This window comes from Ictalurus punctatus, chromosome 4, assembly GCF_001660625.3.
Source record: "Ictalurus punctatus breed USDA103 chromosome 4, Coco_2.0, whole genome shotgun sequence".
Taxonomy (NCBI): Eukaryota; Metazoa; Chordata; class Actinopteri; order Siluriformes; family Ictaluridae; genus Ictalurus; species Ictalurus punctatus.
Genome location: NC_071284.1, coordinates 2,983,385 through 2,998,626, shown reverse-complemented (window position 1 = coordinate 2,998,626; position 15,242 = coordinate 2,983,385). Strand labels below are relative to the sequence as shown.

Below are 15,242 nucleotides of genomic sequence, written 5' to 3'. Positions count from 1 at the left end.
CACACTAGATATTCTACACTGCACTTTCAGACATGAAAGTAGTGATATGGTTTGGTAGATACTGTAGATATGTACATATGCCTCCTGAGAGGCCTTTTAAGAAGAAAAGAAAAGTGGGGGGAGCGCGGATGAACAGCTGTCTTTACTACTACTACTACTACTACTACTACTTTGGGAGGGGGCACAAAGGCTTAGTGGTCAGCACTTTTGCCTTAGTTGGGGCAGGGTTGGGGGTTTGAATTCCACCCCCGCCCTCTGTGCATGGAGTTTGAATTTTCTCCTCATGCTTCTGGGGTTCCTCCTGGTACTCTGGTTTCCTCCCCGAGTCCAAAGGCATGCCTTGTAGGTTGATTGGCATTCCCATAGTGTATTCATAGTGTATGAATGTGGGTGTGATTGTGCCCTGCGATGGGTTGGCACCCTGTCCAGGGTGTTCTCTGGGATAGGCTCCAGGCTCCCCTGCAACCCTGTGTAGGATACGCAGTATGGAAAATTGATGGATTATTACTTTGCCAGTTGTAGTGTTGCTTTAATAAAGTAGACGCCAGAGGGCGCTAAACACAAACCTCAGCACAACATACAACGTGTGTCTATATATTGTGCATATATTGTGTATATTGCCAGATGTGCGTTTATCCTGCATATTTGGACTTCCCTTCTGTGCACTCATGTTTTAATCTGTCCGGGGGTCTGGAAATTAATATTGCTTTCTACATATCAATGCACGAAGTATTTATTTGCCTTCCAAAGTGACGTCTCCTTTTATAATCATCTCCTGATCCTATTCTCAACGTCAGTGATATCAGTGAATTGATATATTGTTCATAAATGTTCCTCATGTATGACAGTGTCTGTAGTAACACAAGATTATTTGAAGACCTTAGTGGTTTAACTTTTAAAATGCTTGTTAAATGGTTTGTGTGATTGGTGAGTCAAGCTATGACTTGACTCTGTATGTTGACGTATTTCCTTTTAAAACAGAAAGTCAGGGAGGGTGTGTGTGTGTGTGTGCGTGTGTGTGTGTGTGCGCGCGCGTGTGCTTGTGGAACGGTTTGACTGACGTACACAACGACAAACAGAATTTGAGATATGCCACACATCCTGCCAAATCTAGACAGACTCAAGAGTGGCTTAGCAAACTGGCTAAATAATTCCAAGATGGCGTCACTGTGTCCGGAGGCCGTCCTGGTCGCTCCGCTTAGTGAAATAAGTTGCTGCAAGTTTAAATAAAGCTTGTTCTCAACTAAGCATGCATGATTTTTCACAGACAATTTTCAAATCCATGTTCGCTATCCTTGAGCATAGACCCCCGGACACCGTGACTCGGAATGGCATCGGGTCATGGGGTGTTTGTTACTGATCGGCAGAAGTGAGAGACTTACATTTCATACGAGAAGTAAAACTGTATCAAGAAAGAAGCTTTTTGGACAACTCTCTCACTCACACACATATAAACTATCGTGCCTTGATATCTCCAAATGCTTGGATACACACACAAAAAATGTATGTTATACTGTGTCTTGCAGCACATAGTGCAGCACACAACGGTCGTATATGTTTGATCCAAGATGATTTTAAAGAGAGAATGAGAACACACACACACACACACACACACACACACACATACACACACACACACATACACATTGCATCACAAACTGCGTCTATCTTTACTCTTGTTTGGAAGTAGACTAACATGCACGAAGCTGCATAACCACAACCACACAATCAACCACAACTACACAATCGAATGTTTGATGCTAACTTGCAGCTACTGTACAGAGATTTTCCCCGCCCAGTTTAATTTCAGGGGCTGGACAAACGTATGCTAGAGAGCATTTGATTGGGCGCAAATTGGACGAGTACAAGATGAATCATTACATTTGTTTCACTGTTTGCCCAGAAACGATCAACTGAAAATTTGAAATGAGAATATCTACAAAACACGTTATAATTTATATATATATATATATATATATATATATATATATATATATATATATATATATATATATATATACTCTCTTATTTGTGTCTACAGCGACAAGAGACATACACACACACAAAAAAGATTTAAGACACCAAATTCAATTTTGATGGACTCTAGATATGTATAATTTTTTTTTCCGCTTACAGACAGACCTGGCAACCCTGATTCAGTTTGGGTTGACAGGAATGATGTTTTTGGTCGGTGGAAGCAAAAACTCTCATCTCTGTGCAAACATGGAAACCGAACACTAACTCGTTTTGCTAGCAATTTCCAGGATGAATGACATCTTTGAATAATATGCTGGTGTTAAATCAATATGAGGTAAGATCTGGAGCAGCCTAGTCGGCTAATTAGCTCCTGACGCTAGCTAGCTAGCTAGCAAGATATCTGTATAGCTAACACTATGAACTGTGTTAGAATAAAATATTTATTAAATGGTGCATTTCAGCAATTTTTGTATGTTATAGCTGCGGCTATTGTTGACAGCAGGCTTTAGTTAGCTAACGTTAGCTAGCATAGCTATGGATGTTTACATCTGAGTTGTATTATTGAAAACAAATAGAGCTCGATTCACCAATAAGTGTATTTTTTAAAAACGGTTTAATATATAAACATTAGGTTTTGTTGTATGATAAACTGTCATTGTGGTGTGATTTATTTATAATATACATCAGATTTGAGAGGTGTCAGTTTATTGTGCACGAGCTAATGATGCAGAAACATACATTTGGCCAAAAAGAAAAAAGATTCAAAATGTTGTTTTGGACATATTAAATGTATGTTTACTATTATTAAATGGGTTATTCAGTATAAAATCTATATGACTAAAAGGGAAAATCGGTAAATTTTCCAATTGCATTGATCCGCCTTTTTCTGTTTTGTATGTATCGGATACCGATCCGATTCTGACGTGTTCAGGAAATGAGTCGACACCGAGTCGATACATCAGAGGCGTGACACTGACATGCGTTCATAGGATACTGATACTCAGTACCAGAATATTCATTCGTTTTCAGTAATCGCTTTATCCGGGTCATGGATCCGGACTCCATCCCGGGAACACTAGATGTGATGTGGGAATACTCCCTGGATTGGACACACACACACACACCTCTCTCTGTCTCACTCTTTCTCTCTGTCTCTCTCTCTCTCTCTCTCTCTCTCTCTGTCTCTCTCACACACACACTAACCTTTAGTGTAGACAGTCCACCTAATGGCGTGTTTTTGGGAGGTGGGAGGAAACCGGAGAACCTGGAGGAAACCCACATGAACATGGGGAGAACCTACAAAACTACGCACACTTACACACACACACACACACACACACACACACACACACACACACAGATTTGAGAATTTTGAATATAATCATGAACTTATAATATGAACACAATATTACACAATATAGTGTGTGTGTGTGTCCTTGAAAGGTGTAACCAGCGATATGGAATACGATGAGAGACTTGCACGCTTTCGTCAGGGTCACGTCAACCCGTTTGACAGGAGTGAAAGTGATGGCACCTCAGACAGGAAGGATCCTCTGAAACAGGGTGAGTCTGTGCAAAGGGCACAGGGCGAGTGTGACTGCTGCTCACCTGCCTAAACAAAACACACCAAGGATCAGATCTGACTTATCACTGCATACGTACACCCTTAGTTTCACTTTTCTGTTTAAATGTTTTTCTGGCTCTGAATTTCTTTTCTCACCCCACCCTTCATTCTTAGCAAAGCCCCGCCCATTCCATCAGAGATGTGTTGGGGTCGTTTGAGTAAAGAGAAATTGCAGTATTGCTAAATGCATGCTAGTTGTGGTGAAGAAACAAGCTGATTGTCTAACAACTAGCAGTCATTTATTGCCAAATGAATTACGTGTCACATTTATTTATTTATTTTTAAACAGGAAACGGCACAAACATTAATCATAAAGAATGCCATGTCAGACATGGGCTTGTTTTTTTGCAATGTTATTAATTACTGAGAATCGTGGTATGGTTGAGAGTTCTCCTGCCATATGAGACTGAAGAGAACCAGCACAGAGAGATCTGGAGAGAAAGTTCCACTGTATGTAATGTATTCTCTTGCTATTTGTTTGCTAAACCTGAGGGTGGGGTCTGGGTCAGGAGTAGTCAGAGCTGCAGGATGTTCTCCAGTTTAATCGTTTGTCTATTACGTAATAGATATCTGTCTTTTATCAAGTAAATTCTAGCTAGGTCATCCATCCATCCATCCATCTATCCAGTTGGTTGATCAGACTGTCTGTCCAACCATTCATTCCTCTATCTATCCGTCCATCTGTCCATCCTGTTGATTGATCAGTCATTCCATCTGTCTGTTTATCCATTCATCCAGAAGCTCTGCATCTCATTTGCTGCAGGTCATAACAGCAAAAGGGAACTCTTGAGTACGACAGATGTACTACAGATGCTTGCTATGAAGGGGTTGAATAATTTTGACTGCAACTGTGTCTATGTTCCGGCGATCAGTGTTATAGCTACTGATTCTGTTATCATTGATTTATATACTTTAAGACTGTTGTTGTGGTGAGAAGGATGTTCAGTGCATCAGAGTTAGCAGGATTTGAGAGAAGGATGGAGAAGAGAGAAATGAAACAGGAACAGTGTAATTGAAACAGGAACAGCAGTACTTTTATTTCGCTTGGTTAGACATGCGGCTTATATAAAGACTGTCCCAGACAGCCAAATGAAGTGTTGCTGCTGTATGAACCGGAGCTGCTGTAGTGACCGTAGTGTCAAGCGACTGTCGGGATTTAAAACCATGTTGTGCTGCGAAGTCTACGCAGGTACAAATTCACCTCCTCTTATAAACAAAACTAGTCAATGATAACTTTATAATTCTTTTAGGATTTTGATTCGTGCAAAGACATATAAGAATAAGGCATAGCCATAACATTGAGCACTTGTAACCTGATCCATACTTTCGTCTTCTCTTTATCCACAGTATCTTTAGTGCATGTGTATTTACCACAGACTAGAAGTGACAATTTTCCATGAACCCTCCCCCCTCAGAAAAAGCTCTTTAATCAAAAACTCATTTATAATGGAAGTCTAATGGATTAAATTCTTTAATTAAACGTGTTTGTGTGTAATCGCACAAAAAACAACCGCAGATGTGGTAGACAGAGATCAGACTATTTATCATGACTTTTGTAATAGACTGTCATATTCTTCCTCACTTTATTGCTTACTCATTTTTATCATGTTATTGCAATTCACAGATTAACAAAGGTAGCCTGGTTTATTATTTTGAATGCGTTCCTTTGCTAAAGAACAGGATGTCATCGTTTAAAAATAAAAAAAAATAAATAAAAAAATCCATTAATAGTCACATTGTTGTGGAGAGTCCGTAAAAAACAAGTCAGTTCCTGTTATACGTTATAGAGGTCCACTTCATTTCATCACTTTCATTCATTTCTGTCCTGAAAACGTACGTCACCATATCAACGCTTATATGTTGTTCTTCATTAAATAACAACGCGTCTGTTCATCTTATTATTTGTAGTCTTAGTACAAGTCGGTAATTAATGAGCCGTCACTGTATGAACTATAATTTGTATATACATTTGAGTTACTCCCGAAGTGTGTTGCTGTTAGAAAACGAATCGACACCTTCTGACCAATCAGAGTTGAGAATTCAACAGTGCTGAGGTCTAAAACGATTTTATGGTCCTGTCAGGTTTATCATACATGCATTCCTTTCAGAATTATTGCTTTCTTTACTGCTGTTGCTGAGGTAATCGTTAAGTCACGCCATTGTCACATGCTCCAGTTTTTGCTTGGGATTTATGTAAAGCTGTGTCGATTGGGAAAGAGAGAGAGCTGCTGCAGTGGGCATTGATTTCTTCAGCAAAAGAATAAACACAGTATGTGATGTGTATGATTTAATGGCTGTAACATTTTGCTTCTACAGAGGTGAGACCGGAGCTCTTCTCCACAGAGACCAAGATCCAAAACTCTGACCGAACCATGGACCTAGGGCTGGCCGAGGACCATTTTTCACGACCTGTGGTGATTTTTATATAAAAATAAAACAATTTTGCACTAATGTTTATGACCTAATGGGTTCTTGGGTATATTATGATTCTGCTTCCTTTTAAAAAGGGGAAACCGTTTGAGTGTTTCAGTGCATGTGGTGTTGCGGCTCTCTGTCACGTTGTTTTTTCCGCAGTCAGCATTTTAATTCGATGGCTAAAAGTATAAGGCTTGTTTTGGTGTTTTATAGATGGGCTAGTGATCCAAGACGGATATGAACAAGTGTGGATTTTTTAAGCACGAAATGAAATGTAAAACGCCTTTACGTTAAATAACGCAAATAATGTAATAGTGCTGGGCTTTATGATGATAATCAATATAGTGATAAACTATTTCAGATTGAAATTATCGCATAAAAGTTATGCCTTAAAACAATCACAACGTTAAAGTGCTTAACTTATGGTTTAGCGTAATACAAGTAAAATATTATACAACACAGTTGGCATTGTTGGAACATAGTAATAAATATTTTTTGGTGTCGATATATAAAGTAGTACTTGAGCCCTAAATAAACATATTTAAATATATAAGTGTTTATTTTTTTTTAAGGTGTTTTGGCCAAATCTATGGCATTAATCTTATGAAGTCGATCACGTTTTAGACAGTTCTTTAATTACACCATTATATTATTAAAATGGAGGACATTTCTGAAACCTTTGTTTTCCGTGAAACAGCAAAGGATTTGAAATCTATTGGATTGTTAATGGTTCCAGTGTGAGAGGACAGAGTGAGGACATAAAAGTATTTCCATGATACAGCCCCCCGAAAGTATTGGAACAGCAAGGCCGGTTCTCTTGTTTCTGCTATACATTGACGACATTTGGGTTTGGGATGAAAAGATGAATACGAGATGATAGATTAATTTCCTGATATTTACATCTAGATGTGTTAAACAACTGCCACTTTTGCTGGTAGACCACCCAATTTTTAGGTGAGCAAAAGTATAGGAACAGACAGTCTTACAGTAAATAACGTAACATTTGGTTGCATATCCTTGCATCAAACTGGTGACCCACTGACATCACCAAACTGTTGCGTTCTTCTTTTATGATGCTTTTACTGCAGCCTCTTCCAGTTGTTGTTTGTTTTGGAAGGTTTCAACCTTCAGTCTCCTCTTCAGGAGGTTTTGGATCCTTTTCTTTCTTCACACTTTGGCCTTTCTATCACTTTGGTAGAGGTTCCTGAACTTTTGTTGCTCATCTCATCTTGAAGACTTCTTCAAGTGGTGGATTGTGATACCTTCACCCCTGCCCTGTGGATTGTTATTTTTGGGATTTTCACAGTTCTCACAGTGTTTCGCTCATCAAGTGCTGTTGTTTTCCTTTGCCGACCTGTTCCATGCCTGGTTGTTAGTACACCAGACATTTCTTTCTTTTTCAGGACATTCCAAATTGTTCTATTGGCTATGCCCGATGCTCGTGCAATGGCTCTGATAGTGTTTCCCTCTTTTCTCATCTTCAAAATGGCTTGCTTTTCTCCCATAGACAGCTCTCTGATATTCATGTTGGTTTATCCTTTTTTAACAGCAAACGCAGTCTTCACAGCCAAACCTAGGACTCAAACCAAGAGTAGACATTCAGAGCTATTAAATCCTTAAACAATCAGTTTAACACGACACACCTGGGCAGAAAGAAACACCTATCAGTAACGTTCCAATATTTTTGATCACTCGAAGAAAAAAAAACCCGAGTGGGCTCAAGCAAAAGCTTCCATGTTATAAACAAAAGCTTCCATTGTTTAAACGCGTCTAGACGTAAATATGAGAAATGAAATGAAAGCTGAAATTCTGATCTGTCGTCTCTTATTCGTCTTTCGATCTCAAACCCAAATATCTTCAGTGCACAGCGAATACAATAATTAAACGTGACTATAAATGGATAAAAAGTCAGATGTGGCCTTCGTTAACGAATAACAAATAATAATAATAATAATGAATTGTTTTGGTAACAGGAATAAAACGCTGATGGATGTGCTGTTATTCAGTGTGACGACAATAATTTCCACTTCATCGTACCACTGATTTATTGTCTCATAACAGCAGCCCCGAAGTGTTTTACTGCTTATGTGTTTCTCCCTTGTTGCGTTTAGAAACAATTTGCACAAGCATAATTGTGAGTAAAGAGAAAGACACAAGTTTGAATAGTGATGTTGATTAAAACTAAATGAATAATTCACAAAACTTATTTGATCTCTCTTCAGGGTTCTTTTGTGGCGTCAGACATCGAGCAGCTGAAGCAGGCTATAGAGGAGTGTAAGAAACTGATCTTGGAGCTGCCGGAACATTCTGAGAGACAGAAGGACACCGTGGCCAAACTCATCCACCTTCGCCTCAAACTCCAGGAACTGAAGGTAACGTCGGAGTGTGATTTTAAGCATCTAATAGTGTATTGTTTTTTTTCATAGTAGTTGTCATAATTGTTATTGCTGTTAAGAGTATTATTATTATTATTATTATTATAACTACTGTCGGAGGTGTTTAGTGTCTGAAAGCCGTGTCCGCGTGTCCTATAACCCATTAGGACCCGGAGGAGGACGAGCCCAATTTGCGGATCCTGCTGGAGCATCGCTTCTCTAAGGAGAAGAGCAAGAGCGTCAAACAGACGTGTGATAAGTGCAGCACCATCATCTGGGGTCTTATTCAGACCTGGTACACGTGCACAGGTCTGATTATTTATTAATCCTTCTACAGTCTACATTCAGCTGACAAGATTTTTATATGTAATAGATACTTAGCAGGAGTCACTTCACAGTCAGTTTATAGTGTTTCGGTTCTGTATGTTCTTAAATACTCTGGGTTTTTTGGGGGGTTTTTTTGCCGGAAATTATGTACGAGGGAACTGAAAAAACAGCACAAAGCCTCTTTACCGACTCTGTAGAGCCTCAAGGCAGCGGTTGCTAGGCAACACAGCCATCCAGTTGCATTTAGTTTCCCATAGTGAGGCGAGACCTAAATATGACCCTATCATTAGGTATTTATTTTCGTATATACATACACATTATATATATATATATATACATACATACATTCATACATTATATATATATATATATATATATATATATATATATATATATATATATATATTTATATATATTTATATATATATATAGTCAGAACTTTTTACTGACTATCCGTGTGCTTTAGGCGTTAAATAACTTCTCGCATCCGTTCACTGCAGGTTGTTACTACCGTTGCCATAGTAAGTGCATGAATCTCATCACAAAGCAGTGCGTGAGGTCTAAAGTGAGCCACCAGTCGGAGTACGAACTAAACATCTGCCCAGAGATCGGCCTGGACAAACAGGATTACAGATGTGCCGAGTGCCGAGCCCAGATCTCTCTCAGTAAGTGTTCACCCTGTGGCTGGTTCAGAGGATGGGGAGCAAAATCAATACTTTAAAAAATAAAATAAAATTATTCACATGACCATATTATCATAGCATTTAGATCAATTGTGTTGGTGAGTTAGCAAGAACATAGTCGTATTTTGGTCACATTGTGAACCTGGAGATGTTTTTTTTACTCCTCTGTTGAGATTGGTGCAGATTTTTCATAAAACCGGGTTGTATCATGTATCATATCATGTATCATGTTAATACTCCATATTATTTAAAATATTACAGTATTTGCTGGTATTTCATCGTCGAAAGCAACTTACATGAATAAGTATGACTTGGATAATCTTGGATATTATATTTTTCAACAATTTAAAAAAGAAAAAAAGTGAACTAAATGTCTGTACTATCAATGTGCCATCAAATTTAGGGACCAGTTACTCACTTTGAATAGACGGTACTCGGTTCATCCGAGTTCATTTGAAGTCTAACTTGTCATACAGTAGGATCTGGCTTGCTACGAAGCTTGTGTCACTTTTAAGAGTAAATTGCATATGTACAAATAAATAAAAATAATAAGAATCATGAATATGCATGAATTTACATGTATTTGTAAATACAGGTCAAATTTACATGAATCTGTGCTGTGCTTGATCCTGTAGGAGGCATCCCGAGCGAGGCGAGGCAGTGTGACTACACGGGACAGTACTACTGCAACAGCTGCCACTGGAACGACACCGCCATCGTCCCTGCACGTGTCATTCACAACTGGGAATTTGAGCCTAAAAAGGTAGCGTATAATCCGAGAAGCCGTACGCTTCGTTTTTAGAACTTTGGATCGAGATGGTCTGTACATGAAACCTCCTGTGGTGTTATATGAAACTAATGAACAATGGGCTGATGTGGAGTTACTGTTAATACCCTGAAGTTGATTCTTTTTCTATAGCAGCATGTTTTATTCTTTTTATACCACAGCAGTTTGCCAATGATTACAGTATTTTATTTATTAAAGAACAACGCGTCGTACTTTTCAGTCCGTACAGGATTTTACAGAGGTTTTTTTTTTTCGGTGATTGTTGCGGCCAAAAACACACGATTTTGCTGCGGCTTTTTTTTCTCTCCAAAATTTGTGATGCATGTCGCCGAGTTTTTTTTTTTTTTTTTTATGCCGCTTTTGCGGAAAATCTGCGGTAATTTTGAAAAATTGCGAGCTCCTCCGAATATTGCGGAGTTTGCGTTAATTTCTGCGATCGCAAAATCCTGGAGGGACTGACTTTTTAATCTGTTTATAGCTCTATTTTCATGTTGTGGAATGTCTGCGTAACAAATTTCTTCCCTCACAAGCCTCTGTTCTTTTTTTTTTTTTTTTTCTTTCGCTTGAAGAACTCCAGCGCTGACACTGGAGACTCCTTCCATAAATGCTAAATAAACGTGATATTGGACAATAATCAACTTCAAGGTGATAACTTGAAGAACCCCGATTCATCCCACCACTCTGTCGTTAATTCATTTCCTATTACAGCACACCCCTCCAAAGTGTTTTATAACTTACGTAGACAACGTAGATGTGCTTACACTTCCTGTACGGAGCGTGTAAAATCACATACGCGTACCTCGACAGTGTTCTAAAATGAGCCTGCTCCGCCTTGCTGTGTGTAGGTGTGTCGCTCGTCCATGCGTTATCTGACGCTTATGATCTCCCGACCTGTGCTGAAGCTGAAGGAGATAAACCCACTACTCTTTAACTTTGTAGAGGAACTGGTGGAAATCAGGGTGAGATTTTTGTACTGCTTTTATTTGTTTTAATACTATTATTATTATTCTTATTATGATTATTATTATTATTGTAATCAATATAGAATGATTCCCTACTATGCCAACAATACACAATGCTGCAGGATTTTGATTTTGTTTTCTCTTCCAAATTATAGAAGCTGCGTCAGGATATATTATTGATGAAGCCCTACTTCATCACTTGTAAAGAGGCCATGGAAGCCAGACTGCTGCTGCAGGTACAAGGCTTTAAGATGAAACTGGTCTTGACTGTAGTTATCCTTGCACAATAATGCCGAAGATGATAAAGTCAGCCGTTGTCATCTTGAACAAGCTCGGAAGTTTTCAGACCCATTGATATGATCGAGTAGATTGATCTGCGTTAACCTCATTCAGGTGTCGACGCGGTCCTGAACTAAAGTTTCTTCCGGGTACTCTGGTTTCCTCCCCCAATCCAAAGACATGCATGGTAGGCAGATTCGCACGTCTGAAGTGTCCGTAGTGTATGAGTGGATGTGTGAATGTGTATGTATTTGTGCCCTGCGATGGATCGGCACCCGTCCAAGTTGTACCCCGCCTTGTGCCTGATGCTCCCTGGGACAGGTTCCAGGTTCCCCGTGACCCTGAAGGATAAGCGGTATAGAAAATGGATGGATGGATTTTTGTGATGTGACATTTTCCCCCCCAAGTATGTCCTTCTTGATAGCATAAAGACTCCTGGCTGGAAAAACGCTGACTCATGTAGATTGGAAGTAAGGTGTATTGCATGTACATGTAGCAACAGTGCCATCTTTAGGTGCTGAAAAAAAGTGAAGTCTTGATCATGATTCGGCTCATGCGTGAAGTTCAGACTCGAGGCTCTCATCTTGTTAGGGCGTGATTGTGTCACACCAGAAATACTAGGTATCTATTAATATGTCATTGGGGAAGATAAGCTCTGACCGTTCAGGGAACGGTTAAACATATTTCTCTCCTGCTACAGCTTCAGGATCGGCAGCACTTTGTGGAGAACGATGAAATGTACAGTCTACAGGACCTGATCGACATCTCCAGCGGTCGTCTCAGCTGCTCTCTCACCGAGATACACACCACCTTCGCCAAGCACATTAAACTCGACTGTGAGGTGAGACCATGTGAATTTGCTAATCAGAAGTAATGGTATTAATAAAGAGTATAATCATTCGTTGTTTTTTTTGTTGTTGTTTTTTTTTTACGTATCGTGACTGTCCAATGAAAAAACATTTATTTCCAATTCTTGTTGTTTTAAAAAAATATATATATCTGGAATGTTGGTGTGCTCCTCTGTGAACGTGTCGATCAAAACCACAAATTTTATTTGTAGTAAATACATTTTATTTACTCATGTATATGTGATTTTAAATTTAAAGCACAACCTATTAATTAATAAATTATTATTAGTGAAGAGTCAGCTCAAGCGTTTACACGCATACAATATTAGGACAGCGTCGCAATCCATGTCTACAGTCAGGTCCCATAAGTATTTGGACAGTGATACAATTTTCGTAGTTTTGCCTCAAGAAATCATTTAAGAAAATGACAAGAATACATTTCTGAAAATTCAATGCAAAAAATAATAAATTATTTAGATTTATTTCTGATTTTTTTTTTATCACGACATAATTCCCATAGTTTTCTCCAGAGTTTTGATTACTTTTTTATTATTATTATTATTATTATAAAATGTATGGGGAAAAAAATTTAAATAAAGAATGAGTGTTTCTAAGCTTTTGACCAGTAGTGTAGTCATGAATGACGTCAGTTATTGTCACGTATTAAATTGAAATCACTGCATTACAGAGAGACCCGGTATAAAAAAGCAACGACATGTGCGTCGTTCAATCGTTCTAAACGTTCTAACCCTGATACTTTATCAGTGCTGTATGAGTAAAGATTATTATGATCAGCACTCAAAGTCGACCACGTTAACAGAAGGAGATATTGTTACTCTTCGCTCTCTTTTCAGCGATGCCAGGCCAAAGGTTTCGTGTGTGAGCTGTGCAAGGAGGGGGATATTCTCTTCCCGTTCGACAGCCACACCTCAGTGTGCCACGACTGCTCTGCTGTTTTCCACAGGTCAGGCTCGAATGATTCGGGTGACCACACAGCTTTCACTGCCGAACAAGCATTCATACGCGAAAGGTTTTATCAGATATCCCTTTACGATTAGTCGTTTTGAGAAATTTCCGATTCTTTTAGGCTAATTAAGCCTTTAAGTATCATTTTGACTATCATTTCTGATGACTTTTTTTTTTTGCTAATTAAACTTTTGGCTTATAAATGTTTTGTGTAAACGTCATACTGAAGATTTCGCTACGTCTTCTCTTCGTCTTTGCACTGTGATGCTTTTGTGAATGATTTGTTAACGTTATTTTTCCTTCTGACTCTCATCAGGGACTGTTATTATGACAACTCTATGACGTGTCCACGATGCGCCCGGATGACCGAGCGGAAGCAGGACGAGCTGGCGGAGCTTTAGAGACGGGTTCTAACAGACGGGTTCTAACAGACAGGTTCTAACAGACGGGTTCTAACAGACTTTCACTGTGACAGCACCACGATCAGTGCTGAAACCGGCATTGTGAGCATGCTTTCTTTACAGGACTGTGTTCCTGTATACTTTTCTCTATCTGCTGTCTTTCTTATTCTCGTGTGCTTTTTGTGCATCTTTGTAACACTACAGCATCGGTGAAGGCAGGAGAGACAAGAACGAGATGCGTGGTAGAGGTTAACTTGTACCGTCGGCAATACAGCATTCGCGATGAGCTCTATGAACACGCAGGACTGAACATGGAACACTACAAGTGTTGTAAGGATTTTAACTGGTTTAACACCGGTTTCCGTATAAAACCGTCTGCCATAACCGAGCCTTATTAATGAGATCGTTTTAATGAGGTGCTTTCACACTTTTTTTTTTGTTTTGTTTAAAGGTTGGTGTAACTCTGGCGATGAGGAGGCGGTTTGGAGAATTTAAGCTGTTTGTACGACAGTCGCGTACTGGTGAACATCCTGAAAAATAGACACAGAGTTATTTTTTGTTGGGATATTGGGAGTGAAATATTCTCATATCAGCATCTCTCAATCACTGTAAATCACTTTCCTCTCGATTTGCAACCTGATTTTCTGAAATGTTGAAGTTGCCAAGATGTTTTTTTTTTTGTTCCATTTCAACTTTGGACTATTGCTGATGAAATATTTTCATAAAGCTCCTTATATTCACTCACTAACAAGACTAAGTTGTTGAGCGAATATGTTCTCCCATGTTAGTTTTCCCTTCTTGCCCCACAACTTGCAACCTGATTGGTCAGGAGGTAACGAAGCACTTCACGTTACTCCATGCTGCATGGTGACGTCAGAGCTTTTTGGTCACGCCCCTCTCACGTTGTGTTCGCTTCCCTAAGCGTTACATATAAAACGTGTGAGTTACAAAAAAAAAAAAAAAGTATGAAAGCACCTTTATATTTAAAAGCTGTTTATTATAGCACAGTATAATATATTTCTGTATTTATCTCTGCATTGTAGTTCCAGGGACCTGGCAGTGTGTATGATGTGCAGGAGCAACAGATTTCTCTTTGCCAAACGTTGATCAAAATCAGTGTCAAGAATATTGACGTATCCGAGCACCCCATTTTAAGATTACGTTGATTATTCGTATGCCAATTAAACTGAATAAGGAGTAAAAGAGGAGTAACGCTCTATACACAATGTAGTGTACGTCTCTGAGGCTCTTAATCAGTATGTTGTCATTTTGAGGCAGGCGATACCTCAGAATGTAATGGTTTCTGCACTCTTTATTATTTGTTCTAAAATAATATGGAATATGCTGTGTTACCTTTCAGCATGCCACTTGTTTTTTCGTTGTATTTTTTGTTTTGTTGCGCTGTGATATAACAGACGTTGTGGTGTCAAGTATTGTAAAGTTATTCAATGTGAAGTGACACTTATGAAAGACACGAGTAAAATTAATAACTGTCTACGTTTGTAATCACTTTCACTGAAGTTTCACACCACATATAACAAACATTCTGCTCAGGAAGAAATGGATGATCTAGGCAAAAGCAGCAGGTACAGAATTAT

The 15,242-nt window shown here is 38.9% G+C and overlaps 1 protein-coding gene across 4 annotated transcripts; it reads left to right on the top strand.

The window, feature by feature from the left end:
- The first annotated feature begins 2,147 nt into the window (after positions 1 to 2,147).
- On the top strand, positions 2,148 to 15,139 carry def8 (differentially expressed in FDCP 8 homolog). 4 transcript variants are annotated; one of them, XR_001812473.3, is made up of 13 exons: positions 2,148 to 2,311; positions 3,421 to 3,540; positions 5,918 to 6,015; positions 8,239 to 8,388; positions 8,559 to 8,700; positions 9,219 to 9,383; positions 10,037 to 10,164; positions 11,034 to 11,147; positions 11,306 to 11,386; positions 12,130 to 12,270; positions 13,132 to 13,241; positions 13,560 to 13,746; positions 13,849 to 15,139. XR_001812473.3 is itself a non-coding variant. In XM_017466336.3 (12 exons), the coding sequence occupies exons 2-12, from the start codon at positions 3,435 to 3,437 to the stop codon at positions 13,642 to 13,644; spliced, it is 1,320 nt and encodes a 439-aa protein (XP_017321825.1). In that variant the 5' UTR covers positions 2,148 to 2,311; positions 3,421 to 3,434; the 3' UTR covers positions 13,645 to 15,139. The 4 variants fall into 4 exon arrangements, 3 of the variants coding, with proteins under 3 accessions (XP_017321825.1, XP_017321829.1, XP_017321828.1); XM_017466336.3 differs by having other exon boundaries at positions 13,560 to 15,139; XM_017466340.3 differs by lacking the exon at positions 3,421 to 3,540 and having other exon boundaries at positions 13,560 to 15,139.
- Positions 15,140 to 15,242: the final 103 nt, after the last annotated feature.

What these genes read in the sequence shown, in the direction of transcription:
- def8 (XM_017466336.3), top strand. Translation starts at nt 3,435, where the DNA reads ATGGAATACGATGAGAGACTTGCACGCTTTCGTCAGGGTCACGTCAAC. An exon ending in GAAGGATCCTCTGAAACAGG is followed by an intron (nt 3,541 to 5,917) that starts GTGAGTCTGTGC and finishes TTGCTTCTACAG; the next exon opens with AGGTGAGACCGGAGCTCTTC. An exon ending in AGGAACTGGTGGAAATCAGG is followed by an intron (nt 11,148 to 11,305) that starts GTGAGATTTTTG and finishes TCCAAATTATAG; the next exon opens with AAGCTGCGTCAGGATATATT.